This window comes from Lygodium microphyllum, chromosome 3 (genome assembly GCF_053477565.2).
Source record: "Lygodium microphyllum isolate KBCC chromosome 3, Lygodium_microphyllum_v1.1.10, whole genome shotgun sequence".
In the NCBI taxonomy this organism is placed as follows: domain Eukaryota; kingdom Viridiplantae; phylum Streptophyta; class Polypodiopsida; order Schizaeales; family Lygodiaceae; genus Lygodium; species Lygodium microphyllum.
In genome coordinates, this window is record NC_141137.1 from 169,865,285 (window position 1) to 169,880,870 (window position 15,586).

The following is a 15,586-nucleotide window of genomic DNA, read 5'->3' on the forward strand; positions in this document are numbered from 1 at the left end:
TCGGGAGATCATGGCATCATGAGACTTGCTAAAGAGACTATCCAATGGATTTATACACCTCATTCCCAGGGGTGGCCGGAAAAATTGGAGATCACACAATGGACACAATCTATGGTCACCTACATCATCTCCAGCACTGCATTTTGCTGCCTGGTGGTGTTCTCTCAGCTAGTGACACTTTATGCTGCTGTTGACAGGCTGCGCTGCTTAGCAACTATCTTCTCCAGCAGTCGCTTTCAATCCAGCACTCTATTTACTGTTTGGAGGCTTGTACCTACAGTCATATATGTGTTTTTTCCTCTAGATTGGCTTCCTAGCGGTCATCTTGTTAGCACCATCATTTGGAAAGGACTACATTACTCCATACATAGAGCATTCTCCTTCACAAGTGCTGGTGCCTGATCAGCCAGGACAGTGGAGCCATCTCCAGTCTCTAATCGGCATTATTTACTCCACTCTGATCACCTCTACCAGTCCTAAAGGCATGAATCTCTGAAGCTCCATTGTATGATCGTTGTATATGATCCCTGTATCATTCACTTTCTATATTTCCGAGTTCTGTCTCTCAATGTTGGTCATACACAATGCATTCCTCCTTGTCAAACATACCATTTCCTTACACCCCTCGCCACCACACTCTTCCTATTGGTTAGTGCCTATAGGAGTTTGGCAATTGGCACCTAGTTCGGCTATGACAAGGCTCCAGTACCATGTGCAAGATGTAGAGAGTTACCTAGAGATGCTGTCTTATGGGATTTTCATGGAGCCGGTCTTGATCAAGATTCCCGCTGTAGACTACTTGTAGACATAGTGGACACAGGGACATTGTCAGAGATGGGAGCTCGTTTCTAGCCTCATTGCTTGGTTCATTTGGGCTGCACGTACTTGCATGCACATGTATGCGCATGCACGTGCACACACAGCAAAAACATCTTTTTCTTTATATTGAGCTAATATGTTTGGCCTGCAATCAATACACATCAATAGATTGGTAGTCTTACCAAGCTACCTTCCCTCCTTTATACACCTTCCTCAGTCAGCAAACCAAATTCCCACCCTCCTTCAAGCTACTCCTACAAGTGTTTGAAAGTTGTGCTGCAGCTCATTTTGAGAGAACTTGTCTTCTTTATTTAACCATCTTGGCTACTGTGACAATAATTGCTCTATCATTTTCATATCATTGGCTACAAGACCTTAGAATCAAGCATAGCAACTATGAGCTCACAGTGATTCCTTTCAGTCTCATCAATGCAATAGCCACATTTAATGACATGGTAACCTATAATTCTGTTTTCATATTGGCAATTTATATGTAGTTTTCTTGATAGCATTATTTTCTTGATAACATTATTTATATGTAGTTTTCTTGATAACATTATTTTCTTTTCCACCTGCAAGAGTTACAAGTAAAGGTCAAATTGATTGAAGTGGCACAACAAACTAAAAAGAAAGCATCATTTCAAAATAGATGATCAATATTGCTAATCATACTTGCACCAGTTTCCAACAACATACCTCATGAGCATTAACCCATACGGAATGCGCTGCAAGAAGATTTTCTCCTAAGAGTCCGATTTTGTTCAAATATGTTACAGTTCCATGCGGAACTGATCTTGTGCTTGATACATGGCTGTTCTCATGAGGAATTTCTGCCACATGCTGCAAAAAAGTGCATCAGAACACAAACCAAGTGCACCTTGCATTACCAAACTTTTCACATTAAACAACAACCATGATTCTCCTTGGATTCTAAAAGAAAACAAAGAACAAAATGCCACCAAAAAATTAACAAGCCTATATTCTTCTGCATTCAGAATCATGCATGGACAGTAACAGAGTCTGTCTGTTGCAGTTGTAAGAAATCTACATTTTCCAATCAAAGTTGCATCCTCCCTACATATTACTCAGCTGAAAAGTATGTGTATGTCTTACCTTCTTCAGGAACTTCAATTTCAATAATAAGTGACACAAAGCGTAACCAAAGCCAGCTTTTCTGCAAGCCCAATCCTTTTACAAGAAAAGCATATCTTAGATAGTCTTTGCAGAAAGATGGCAACTAGACATAGGATGTTTTATCTTTGTAGATATCAACGGAAGAGATGCCCACTGTATGTAAAGAGGGAACTTAGAAAACAATTCAGCAAAGGTATAGATTACGATTTCATGCGCATAGAAACTCCCTGCCCGTCACGCGCGCCTACTCTCCCGCCCTTGACTGACTCCTCACGCCCGCCCTGCTTGTCTTCGCCCGTCGCCTATGGCCATCCGTGGCCCCGCCTATGGTCGTCCCCCCCCCCCCCCCCCCGACTGTACCCCTAGCCGTCGCCCCTCGACTGACTCCTCACCCCGCCCCGCTGTCCTCACTTGTCGCCTGTGGCCCATCCATGGCCCCGCCTATGTTTGCCCCCCCCCCCCCCCCGCCTATCCCCCTTGCTTGCCTCCGTTGCCCCCAACTACAGCTCACCTATGCTCCACATACAGCCCGTCGGCCCCTCGCCCCCACCTATGGCACTGTCTCCATCGCCTACAGCCCACCGTTTTGAAAACAGCACGTTTCCTCTCCCATCCCCCCCTCCTCGTCATCGACCCCCCCCCACCTCCAATTGCTCCTTCCCCCCCCTGCAACAACTCCCCCGCCCGCCCCTGGTAGCATAGCAACCTGATAGGTAGGTTCCCAACAGGGACGCGCAATGGAAACCTCTGGTCAGACGCCGGCACAATCTGTGAGTGCCCCCAGTCAAACACCTTGCACATCATCCTCTCTAGGAATAGCTCTTGGCCGTCCATGCCACAGAGCTGGAGTTGAAAGAAATAGCGATCTTTGGTTAGGTCGTTCGACACTCCTCATCGAGGGCCCAGCTACGGGATTGGCTCCACTCCACGCTGCGCATTGGCACTGCACAGATCGTGGAGGTAGTCCTCATGGGCCAAGGGATCTTCATGGTTCGACTCACCTCTGCGGATGCAATTCATGAGTTAGTGGAGAGCTCACCCTATGCCTCCACAAAGGGAGTCATCTACATGGTTCCCTGGTATAGCGGCTTCACAATGGAGACATTTGCGCTCCACAACAAATTTCTCAAACACCCAGTCACCTTACTTTTCCTCGGACTGGCAGTAGAGTACCGCCAGTTAGTGGAGGACTTTGGATGGCTCTTAGGCACAGTTCTTCCTGCCTCCTTCGCAGATGCAGTGACAGCCGCAGGAGTCCCAAAGGTATGAGTGGCCTTGAAAGACACAAAGAGTATACCAAAGTTCCTGGAGATTGAGGCAGGAGGTTACTCCTTTAGGCAACAAGTCATTGTGACTAGGCAACCAGGGCAGTGCCTGCGCTGCCACGACTTTGGGCATCATGCAACAGATTGTACGCGTTTCCGAGCCAAGGCGGCTCTGCCGACAAGCCCGCAGGTGGACATTGACGGCTGCACATGGATCCAGAGACGACAAAGAGGGAGACGGCAAGGGAGCCACATCTAGCTTCTCAGACGCAACCTCGACACCAAGGAGCAGGAGGGCGAGCGACGCCCCCTCGGCAGAGCACTCTACAGCCCGCCCCACCCGGTAGGACCGCAGTCCCCCATAGCCACCACCCACACCATAGACTACCTCACGTGAGATCCCACAACCCCCACACCCACGCCCCCACCCCCACCTCCCAGGCTCCCCCAACTGACCCTAGCCCACAACCCCCCCCCCTTCCAGGGCCACTAGCCCCCCCCCCCATACCCACCACGTACCTCTAACCATCCCACCATCACTCGATCCTCTTCCCCCCCACCACCTCCCCTGTCGAGCACCCCCCCTGATCCACACCCGGTTCAGGTGATCCCCCCCCAAACCCACCCCCCCTCTTCCCACAGAAGGTGATGAGCCACACACGCCTACATCCTCCTCGCACCAGCAGTTTTCCCCCTCCCACATAGCCACCAGCTTATCTGCCCCTACCGCCCGTCACACCTTCCCGAGGGCAGAGACAGGTACAGTTTTTGCCACAAGAGTTCTTCCGCAATGGCCCATGGTCCTACTTGAGAGTTGCAGAGCGCGGAGAGTTCCCACTACCTCTAGAGGTGGGAATCTTCGTGGTTCGCAAATCAAGGAGGGGCAAGGTCCATCTACTAGCACCACGAGATGGACCAAACTATGCTTTTTTCCTCCAGTCCTCTCACTCAAGGGATTGGACGACAACATAAATAGAGGAGTTGAAGAGTGAAGAGTCAGGTAGCGGACCACATTGTCAAAGTGCAGCGGTGCGGAAGCGTAGGACTGAGAGAGAGAGAACGCAGAGAGAGAAGGGAGAGAAAGAGACAGTGGACAATGAAGATCTGCTGTATAAAGAATGCTGAATACAAAGATATACACGGGCGCAGTGTGCTGGACTGCGTGTCTCCACCTCGACGATGCGACCTGCTGTCCACCTCGAAGTCTGCTGCAGTCTGCACTGTCTGCTGTCTGAAATCTGTGAACAGAGACAGAAAACTGCGCGGCACCGGTCTGTAATCTGCGACAGAGAAGAGTGACCAGACTGCTGGAAATGTCGACTATAAATAGTCGAAAACTGCCACGAACTGGGGCGCCAGAAATAGGGCGCAGCCTGGAATAAGTCGGCTGCATTAAATGCAGCCGACTGGGCTGCAGACAGTCGGACTGCCACGTGGCAGTCCGACTGCACAGTCCGACTGTGCAGCTGCTGGTCCGACTGTGCAGGCTATGATCACTGATCTCTAACACCCCCTCTCAGAGCCTAGACAGGGCAGAAGCCTGAGGGATCTGGAATGTTGCCGAAGTAGAGCCTGAGGAAGCGCCTTCGTAAACAAATCCGCAAGATTGTCCTCCGTCTTGCAATACTCCACAGTGATGGTCTCATCCAGAAGCTTTTCTCGGATGAAGTGGTACTGAATCTCAATGTGCTTCGTCCGGGCATGAAAGACAGGGTTCCTTGCCAAGGCAATGCAACTCTCATTGTCACATCGCAGCAATGTAGGACGAGTCTGGGGGCACCCAAGCTCATCCAACAATCTCCGAAGCCACACAACCTCGCATGTGGTGGAAGACACGGCCCGATACTCCGCCTCAGTAGACGAAAGGGCTACCGTGGGCTGCTTCTTGCTACTCCATGAAATAACACCTGCACCCAAAGTAAAGCAGTAACCTGTTGTAGACCGCCTGTGGTCCACGTCACCGGCCCAATCCGAGTCGCTCCAACCTGCAAGTACAAGATCTGACCCATCTGTCCCTGCGGGGTAATGAATCCCTAAATCAGACGTCCCCCTCAGATACCGAAGTATCCTCTGAGCAGCCTGCCAATGCACCGTCTTAGGTTCACTCATGAATCCTGCCAAGAGCCCAACAGCAAAACATAGATCAACCCTCGTGTTGAGAAGCCAAATCAAAGACCCAATCAACTGTCGATAGCGGGACGCATCCGCCAAAGGAGAAGCTGAATGGGAAGTGGCCTTCCAGTTCGGATCCATAGGAGTAGAGAGGGCCCGACAATCTTCCATCTCAAAAGACACCAAGAGCTCCTGTACATATCTCTGTTGGGAGAGAAAGATCCCCCTCTGAGACTGCTAAATCTCATGGCCTAAAAAGAAATGGAGTAGCCCCAAATCCGTCATCTCGAACGTCCGATGTAAAGCTGACTTTGTCTCCTGGACCTGCTGTGCATCATCACCTGTGACAATCAAATCATCAACATATAATACAAACAGCACACAACCATCCTCGGAAGTGTGACCATACAGCTGCGGATCGGCCTTGGACCACCGATATCCCAACTGAGACTGGAGGAACAAATCAATCTTCTCGTTCCATGCACGCGGAGCCTGCTTGAGGCCATACAAGGCCTTCTTCAACCTGTAGACTTTCCCATCTGAAGAACCAAAGCCAAGAGGCTGCTCAACATAGATCTCCTCCTTCAAATCACCATTCAGAAAGGCCGACTTCACATCCAACTGATAAACAGGCCATCTCCTATGGCCAGCCAAAGCAAGAACAGCTCTAATGGTTGCTATACGAGCTGTGGGGGCAAAGGTGTCATGACAGTCAATCCCTGGGCGCTGGGCAAAACCCTTAGCAACAAGGCGAGCCTTGTGCTTATCCAAAGTACCATCACTGAGATATTTGGTCTTGAAGACCCACTTGACTCCAATCACCTTCTTCTTCGGGGGGCGTGGCACAAGTGACCAAGTGCCATTCCTCTCAATAGCCTCCAACTCAGCTTCCATAGCTTTCTTCCATGGGGCGGACAGTAAAGCCTCCTTTACGGAGGTGGGCTCTCGGTCCTGCATAACACGGGACATCAAACAATAATTGGAGCAAACAAGCTCCGAAGAATGCGCCTGGTGCCTCCGTGACCGCCGCGGACCATCCTGCGGTCCCCACTCCTCAAGAACCCCCTCGATCCCTGAATCACGGAGTGTGTCACAGGCCCAGCGAGGAGGATGCCGAACCTCCCCTCGTCGTTCTCCATCAGCAGAAGACTCTGGAATATCCACCGGTGGTAACTCCTCAGAAGGGTCCAGTGGAACAGTAGACTCTGTGTCAGAAACAGAATCATAATCAAAAGGAACGGGCTCCAGTGGAACTGTAGAAGGAGCCCAACTCTCCCCTAGATCTCCAAGAATGGGATGCTCCTCACCCGTTGAAGAAGCCGGAACCTCCACAAACCGGACATCACGGCTAGTGTACACATCCCGCTTGACGGGATCATACAGTCGGTAGCCGTGGGACTGGGAGCTGTAGCCAACAAATACCTGTTTGCGGGAAGCCGCTTCAAATTTATCACGGTGAGCCTTGGGAATGTGAACATAGGCATCACACCCAAAGACTCGAAAGTAAGAAACATCTGGCTTCGTCCCAAAATAAGCCTCAAATGGAGTCATCCCTTCCACGGCCGAAGTAGGGGATCGATTAAGAATGTGGACTGCAGTAGCCACAGCCTCGGCCCACAGAACCTGAGGGGTCTGTCGGTGCTCCATCATGGTGCACGCCATCTCGATCACACTGCGGTTCTTCCGTTCTAAAATACCATTTTCTTGAGGAGTATTGATATTGGCAAACTCCTGGTGAATTCCTCTATCTGCACAAAACCGAGCAAATTCATTAGACACAAATTCACCTCCCTTGTCGGATCGCAAGGTCTTCAACTTCCGGCCTGATCGGTTCTCCTCAAAGAGAAGCCAATCCTTGAAGTGCGAGAAAGCTTCTGACTTTAGTGCCAAAAAGTAGGCCCATGTCATCCTACTGTAGTCATCCACGATCAGCATGAAGTACGAGCTCCCACGCAGGGACTCATTCCTCATAGGGCCACATAGATCCGTAGATACTAGCTCCATCGGTGAAGTAGACCGCCGCGAAGCTGTGTGGGGAATGGCATCCCGATGCTGCTTCCCCCGTATGCAGGAGACACATGGCTGCTGGCTCACCACTATATCCGGCAACCCTCGAACAAGCTGTCCACGTGACGCCCTCCGAAGATAGTCATAGTTCAGGTGACCAAACCAAGCATGCCATAACTCAGACTGTGACTGTGAGGTAAGAAGAAGAGTAGAGAGGGCAGTGGAAGACTTCAGTTTGTAAATGCCGTTCTCCTCATATCCAGATGATAGAACCTTCCTCGATTCACGATCAAGGACTCGCACTGTAGAACTATCAAACTCCACCAAAAGACCAAGGGAGCAAATCTTATGGACTGAAAGGAGATGGTACCCTAATCCTGGTACATGCAAAACCTCTGAGGTATGGGTGCCACCTCGTCCATCCGGAATAAGCTGCATCTTACCCCGACCTGCAACAGAAACTGAAGAGCTGTCTCCAATGAGAACCTGCCCACGTGAAGGTCGCAGCTGGGCAACACCATCTGATGAAGGAGTCATGTGCCGTGAGGCACCACTATCAACAATCCACTCTCGAGCTTGGGGAGCCGTCATCGCAGCATCAGAAGCATTCGGTGAAGCGTCCTCAATGACAACTAGATGTAGAAATGCAGCTGATGAGGGTGCAGCCACTGCTCCAGAATCCTTGGTTTCCTTCTTCTTGGTGTCCTTCGAGTCTTTGTCAGGGCAATCCTTCTTCTAATGGCCAGTCTTTCCACAAATATGATATGTGGAGTCTTTGTCCTTGTCCTTCTTGGACTTGTTATCCCCCTTCTTCTTCTTTTGGTCCTTCCCCTTCTTCTGAGAGGCTTGATCTATCAACGCCTCCGACTTGGAAGCATTCTGTCCCTTTAACTGTTCCTCTTGGTCCAAGACCATAGGAACCAACTCTTCCCAGCGAAGAGTAGACTCTCGCCCCGAAGCAATAAGGACAGAATAAAATGTACCGAATCGTGGCGGCAACTGGGACAATAGTGTAATCGCCATGTCTTCGGAGGAAATCGGCTTCCCCGCATTCTGAACCTGCATCTGTAGCTGCCTTAGCTTGTTAATGTGTTCCCTTAGCGAAGAAGACTTATTGACGGACAAGGTCCGCATCTGTACCTCCAAAGAAACCCTCTTCATCAAGGTCATCCGATTGTACATTTGATCAAGCTCCAGCCATATCTCACGAGCCACCGTCAAGTGCTCGATGTGAGCGATCACGGCTGTAGTGCATGATAGAAAGAGAAAGGATCGAATCCTGGCATTCAGTTTGTCCCAATGAGACTGGGCCCTGGCCAACTCCGCAAGAGCATTGGAAGAGAGTTTGGACTCATCTCTTACCGAAGGCCGGTCAATATCCTCCTGTACCAACTCCGCCAAATCATAGGACTCAAGGATGGCCAACATCATAACGCGCCAAATGCGGTAGTTGTTGCCGTCGAGCTTCTGATCTGTAGGAAGAGCCGGTAAGACAGGCACCTTCCGGTCCATAATCGCCTGGAACTCCAAGTCCATCTCTGTAGACATCTTCACCTGCAATGCCTTCTCAAACGCAAAAGCAGCCCCCTCTGACTGGGTAAACTCAGCCTGCTAAGGCTTTTCCACGTCCCGAAGCTTCTTCACCCGCCGGAGGCGATGAAAAAGCAAAACCTGCACTTTTAGGTTGAAAACTCAAACTTCCTCCACATCAAACAGCAGTAAACAACAGCAAATCCACCACCTGTACTCCTTTCCTGTGCGCCCACACTCGTTTCAGCCTTGTTCCAAGGCGCAGCCCTCCTGTCTGCCCTTAAACGCAAAAAACGCAAATTTGTGTCGCGATGGAAACTCCCCTTCAGGTTGATTCTGCGCTCAGTCAGCCCTCAAACACTGCTCTGATACCATGTCAGAGTGCAGCGGTGCGGAAGCGTAGGACTGAGAGAGAGAGAACGCAAAGAGAGAAGGGAGAGAAAGAGACAGTGGACAATGAAGATCTGCTGTATAAAGAATGCTGAATACAAAGATATACACGGGCGCAGTGTGCTGGACTGCGTGTCTCCACCTCGACGATGCGACCTGCTGTCCACCTCGAAGTCTGCTGCAGTCTGCACTGTCTGCTGTCTGAAATCTGTGAACAGAGACAGAAAACTGCACGGCACCGGTCTGTAATCTGCGATAGAGAAGAGTGACCAGACTGCTGGAAATGTCGACTATAAATAGTCGAAAACTGCCACGAACTGGGGCGCCAGAAATAGGGCGCAGCCTGGAATAAGTCGGCTGCATTAAATGCAGCCGACTGGGCTGCAGACAGTCGGACTGCCACGTGGCAGTCCGACTGCACAGTCCAACTGTGCAGCTGCTGGTCCGACTGTGCAGGCTATGATCACTGATCTCTAACACACATCTCCCAGTGGATGGGAGAAGAAGGACTAGCATTGTTTGCACACCAATGGCCTGGTTGCATAATGGACATTAACTAGTGGGCGGGTGCCAAGGTCCCACACTTGAGCATTATCTTTTGAGCCCCTCCACAGTGGAGTGCTCCAAGGGATGTGATCGAGTGGCCCCTAGCATAGGCGGCCCGTTTCTACCAATGTACAGAGTCACAACTCTTAGCATGGTTGATAGATGCATTGATAGTACCACCTGGAACATCTATCACTACTACGGTCCGGCCGAGGGCCACCATGGAGGACTGGGGTTCACCATCCAAACCTACGGCAAAGCATACCTGCATGCCCCATAGTTTTTCCTCCTCTTCAGCAGCCTCCACACCGAACAGATGCCTATTCGGTCAGTCGCAGGTTTCCCCATGAGCTTACACCTTGCATCCTAGATGTAAATAGTCTCCACTACAGTGGGGCACGTGGTTCCAGGAAGTTGATTGTTCATTAGGAGCTGTAGCCTGCTCTTGCCTAACGAATCGACATCTTACTACTACAGGAGCACAAGCTCACTCCCACCCAGGCCCAACGAGTAGGGTGCTCCCAGTAAGTGTATGCACCTCTATTGGCCGGAGTCTCACTACCTATGTACGAGACCACGGGATGATAGTGGCAAGGAGGGTTCTATGGATTAGATTGGATATTGGGGACTCGTGCCTTGGAGTCCTCAATGTCTATGCCCCTACGGAGGTCAGGGCATGTAGCAAGTTCTGGGTGGAGATCGCGGATGGACTCCTAGAGGTAGACTCCTAGATCATTGGAGGAGACTTCAACAACCTGGAGGCTTTGGAGGACCAACAGGGCAGAGGCACAAACTACCAAGGCATGGCCGGGGAGGAGCAGGAGGCATGGGAGGTCTTTCTACTGGCAATAGGAGCATGCAATGCCTGGAGAGGTCTTTCTACTGGCAGTAGGAGTACGCAATGCCTAGAGAGACCCTGCCTTCCACAAGAGGGAGAGGTTGCTGAACTTCTCTTGGGGATACAGGTGGCTAGGTGGAGTCTTGTTAGAGTAGCTGGACAAGTTTTATATGGGAGAGTGGGGAGGCTCTCGTGGAGGCCAAATCAGGTAGTTGGCCGGCACCATGTTGTCTGATCATTGCCCGGTTCTCCTGCCACTAGATCCCCCAGCATCTGCCCCTAGAGACACGATCCTGTCGAATCCTTGACTCGATCTATAGGAGGGAGGGAGGTGACAAGACAGATAGAGCAAATTTGAACCATGAAGTGGAGCAAGAGGGACCGGATCGCAAAGGAGGTTGCTGAGGTCCTTGCCGAGTCGAGTAGAATCTACCAAGAGACAGCCATACAGGCCAGGCAACAAAGCTAGGAGGAGGAGAGAGCACTTAGGCAGGACCTTGCAGCCACGCAGAGATTAATACAGGAGGCACCAGGGGATCCCACCCTCCACGCACAGGATGTGCGCGCACGAGCAGCCATTACCGGTCTAGAGGACAAGTGCTCAGAGTTCTATTTCGGAACCTCGATAGCTTTCTGTGGGCGCGGAAGGGGGACACAATGTGTAGGGAGTTTTTCCAGGTGCACCAGCCTCGCACCTCAGGAGAGCAGATACGTAGCCTCTAAGATCAGTATGGGAGGAGTCGTTCTAGCCCAGACGAGGTGATGGAGATTGCCACCGACTACTACAGACACCTTTTCCAATAGGAGACAGCCTCAACTAGAGGACAGCGATGTAGGCAGTAGGTCTAGGATCATATCCCATCCCTCGTCACACAGGAGATGGGACTCTCCCTCCTAGCCCCCTTCACAAGGAAGGAACTGGAGGAGGCTTTCCATACACAAGACGGGCAAAAATGCCTGGGAGAGGATGGCCTCTCTAAGGCCTTCTTCATTATCTACTGGGAAGTGGTGAAGGACCCCCTACTGATGGCCTTCCAGGAGATATTCACTTCAGGACAGATGTCGAAGAGCCTTTCGGCAAGCCTTATCAACCTTCTCCCCAAAGGGGAAGACCGGTTGGAGCTTTCCCAATGGAGACCGATCACCTTATTGTTAGTGGCCTATAAGACACTGCCAAAGATGATTGGTAGGCGATTACGCCCCGCACTTCCAGATATCATCCATGACACACACACACACTTTGTCCAAGATAGGAGCATCCTCGACAATGTATTCACCTTCTTTGAGGCAACAGAATGGGCTCAACACAGTGGGCAGAAACTGGTCATACTACTCTTGGATTTCGAGAAAGCTTATGACAGGTGGACTGGGATTTCCTAGAGGGCACCATGGTAAGGTTGGGTTTCCCCTAAGCTTGGATTCGCGGGGTCTCCACACTTTACAAATCAGCCACCTGCATGGTTCTAACCAGGTCCTCCTAGCGACGGCCTGGTGCATCGCCTCATGTTGGTGCTTCTCATCTTGCGTAGTGCACCTTCGCCGCCTAGTGCGGAACTTCCTTTGGTCCGGGTCAGATGGCTCCAAGGATTCCAGGGCCAAGGTGGCGTAGACAACCATCATACGGCATCGGTCAGAGAGAGGGCTTGGGATCATAGACCCAGAATATCAAAGTATGGCCCTCTTGGGCAAGCTAGTTGTCCGCTAGGTTTTTACCAGTGTGCATCCCCCTACAGGTAGCAGATAGAGTGGACGGCGCTCCACCTAGGACCTTCTTCACCATACAGGAGGGGGGGCATCTCACCCTTGACAAAGGATAGCAGAATGAGGGGATAGCCGTCCTTTCATGGAAGAGGATCCGGGTGATTGGCCTTCAGGGAAAGACATGGCGGCTGGACCCTTTTGCCTTTTGGCAGGAGCTCAGGGAGTGGCGCCTCTGGATCTGGGAGGACAGGTTACTTGATGAGCTGGAGTGGGATCCGAGAGAGTGGCTATGGCCGGCCACTGCGGTCGCCAAGAAGCCACCGAGGTTCCTGGAGTACACTGTCAAGATTGGCAGACACGTACTGATGCAGGAGGATATGGATCGGGCACCATCACGTAGTAGGCACTGGGCAAAGCACAGTATCACGGAGCCTTTCCGACGGACCTTCTAGCGCTGCCTATGGGATAGCTGGAGGCCAAGGAGGGTATTGTATTTTTTATGGCTGGTGGCACATGGGGGCTTGGCGGTGGGAAGCTGGCTTGCCCAGATGTAGAAGAAGGGCAATTGTAAGTGCTACACACAGCAGCCTCTGGAAACCCCAAAGCACTGCCTTTGGTCATGTGAGGAGGCGCAGCTTGTGTGGAGAGAAGCATGTCAGATCCTTCGCCATATAGCACCCAACCTTGGATATATCTCATGGGGAGCTTTCTGCTGGCAAGCGGTCAGCCAAGGTTGTCACCTTCTGTATGAGGTCAGGATGCAAGACAATATTCATAATCGAGGCGGGATCGTGCGTAGTGGTCAGTTTAGAGACTAACCATCCGCCAAGTACTGGAGCCCACAGCAGACCGCTCTGAGGTATGGGAGATCATAGGGAGTCTTACTAGTTGGCATATCTAGAAGGCGCGGTGTCAAGAGGCTTTCGGCAGAGAGAGACTTTTAGTATAGGCGACCTTAGCACAGCTCTGGACCGCCATCATCCACTCCCTCCGTGGCCAATGGGATCAAGTGCAGGGCGAGTCCATGACTACTTTTTAACAATGTTAGTTTTGAAGTCCCCCATATCTACCACCAGACAGCCATCCAGGCTGCTGCTAACCCCCAGCATTTGCATCCTGCATCCTGCTTCTCACCTCCTCCCTGCCTTTGCACAGCTCCTCCAGCCTTAAGCACACCTCCACACACGCCATTGTGCCCAGGTTTCTGCCAGCCTGCACGCCTCCTTCCTACCACCACACAGCCTCCTTGTCTTCCTTCTAGCTTTCGCTGTCTGCTTCCTGCCCTCTGCCTCCTCCCAGCTCTCATGCAGCTCCTCCAGCCCTCTAGCACCAGCCTGCTGCTCACACAGCCATCTTCAACTGCCTGGGGTAGGCCATCATGGGTGGCCAAACAGTGAAACCCTAGGCATAGGCAGGGGACCACAGGCAGCGCTGGAAGAATCCTAGGTGTTACTGCCTGGCAGAGGTGGTATTTCAAAAGGCAGGAACGGGGACTGGACTGGAAATAGTGCAACTTGAGACAAAGTATCATACAGCAGCTTGTCTTCTTCATGTGGCAGCAGCATTAGACCTGGCTGAGCAGGATTGATGGTGGCACAATCTAACTGGCTGAAGTTGAGGGTGACAATGCTTGAAGGTGGAGCAGCTGTTGCAGCCTGCAGGTACCAAAGAGATGCTCAAGTTACAGTGGCAACAACAGCACATTAATCTACAACTGCCAATGACCAGTCATTGATTGCCAAAGGCAAATGGAATCCAGATGAGAGAAATGGTTCAGGCAGCAACCAGCTGATGTGTGGCATTCAATCGTGTAACAGCTACAAGGCAAGTGATCGTGAGCAATGGCTATGGAGGGATGCTACTCCGATACCACCATTGGAACATGTGTGGAGTAATCGTGCATGAGAGAGGACAAAGAGAGAAAGACGATTGAAGCACAATGATACTCAATGACATTACTTGCTTGCTTGAAATCTTGTTCTTTCTCCTTCACTTCAACTTTCAAAACCAACATCTCTCAATGGCACCGCTCTGATACCATGTCACGAATCACATAGTAGGGAGACTTGCTTGAGCTACTATGCTAAACACACACAACACACACGAGAAGGCTCAGTCAAGAACACAAAAGGAGAGATGGAGGCCAAAACGTTTTCTTGTTGGTTTTTCTTCTTTCTTCCTCACACAATGCAATGTACACAAAGTATAGATAAGATACAATATAAAGGAAAGTGACCTACTAAGTCAAACAGTGCATAACTGATTATACTATTCGACTAGGGCTATAACTATGCCAAATGTAGGTAAGCGTAACTAACCAAATATAATAAGTAATAAGCCAGTGGCCATGTAAGAGTCATAATGACCATTGATGTCCATCATCAATGTCTGCACATGTTGAGCTTGTCATCTCAACAATCCCAAGAAGACGTGCTAGAAGATATATAGTCACCTTTGTCCGAGAGAGAAGGCTGGATTTACATCAAAGTCTTTGTCTACCTCTTCTTCGTCACCCGCTCTTACCACCCCGTCTATGCTTCTGCACATTTATCTGGTGGAGAAGCCTTCTACGACTATCTAGTCTTCTAAGCAGCCTTGGCTCTTGACAGCACTGCATGGAGCCATATGACTTTCCGAGGTGATTGTTAAAGGATCTACGTCCCTCTAAGGATATCATCACTACTGATGATACCTCTTTGGTGCCTATTAGTGATGTCGGTACCTTGCCTCTATTGTCTGATTGTCCATCAAGCTCCGTTTCAACAGCCCTACATGTTTCGAACTTGGGTTTCCATCTTCTCTCAGTTCATGGTCCTCCTAGACTGAAGACTCGCATTGTCTTCTCTACGCAGGCAGTCTTTGTTAAGGATTCTTCTAGTGGAGACACTCTTGTGATAGGTTGGCAAGAGAGGGGGCTATCCATGCTCCATTCCCCTTCCCTTGTGCAAGGCCCTCTAAGGCAACTTTCTACTACCACACCTATTCTCGATAATGCACCATTTATCCCACAAGTTCCATCCCATCGCCTACCATCTCCTCTTGTGGTTCCCTCATACCTCCCATACCTTTTAGAGAGGGACAATATCCGTGATGTGACTATGGATTTCTTAGCCCTTTGTGTTTCTAAGAGGGCTTCCCATGATCGCGAAAGGAGTTTCTTCAAGGTTTCCAGTCTACTTTGGGCCCTTCGTTTATGCAGCAACCTCTTTTCTTCATCATCAAGCCACCATTCCATGCCACTTGG

At 50.7% G+C, this 15,586-nt stretch overlaps 1 protein-coding gene across 2 annotated transcripts in view; it reads right to left on the reverse strand.

Moving 5' to 3' along the window:
* The window catches only part of LOC148039163 (uncharacterized), a 96,102-nt gene that overhangs the window by 38,019 nt on the left and 42,497 nt on the right, over nt 1-15,586 (reverse strand). For both annotated transcript variants that reach the window (XM_087675051.1, XM_087675052.1), the window contains one exon: nt 1,516-1,659. In XM_087675051.1, the coding sequence (XP_087531177.1) occupies nt 1,516-1,659 (144 nt within the window). The remainder of the gene's footprint in view (nt 1-1,515; nt 1,660-15,586) is intronic.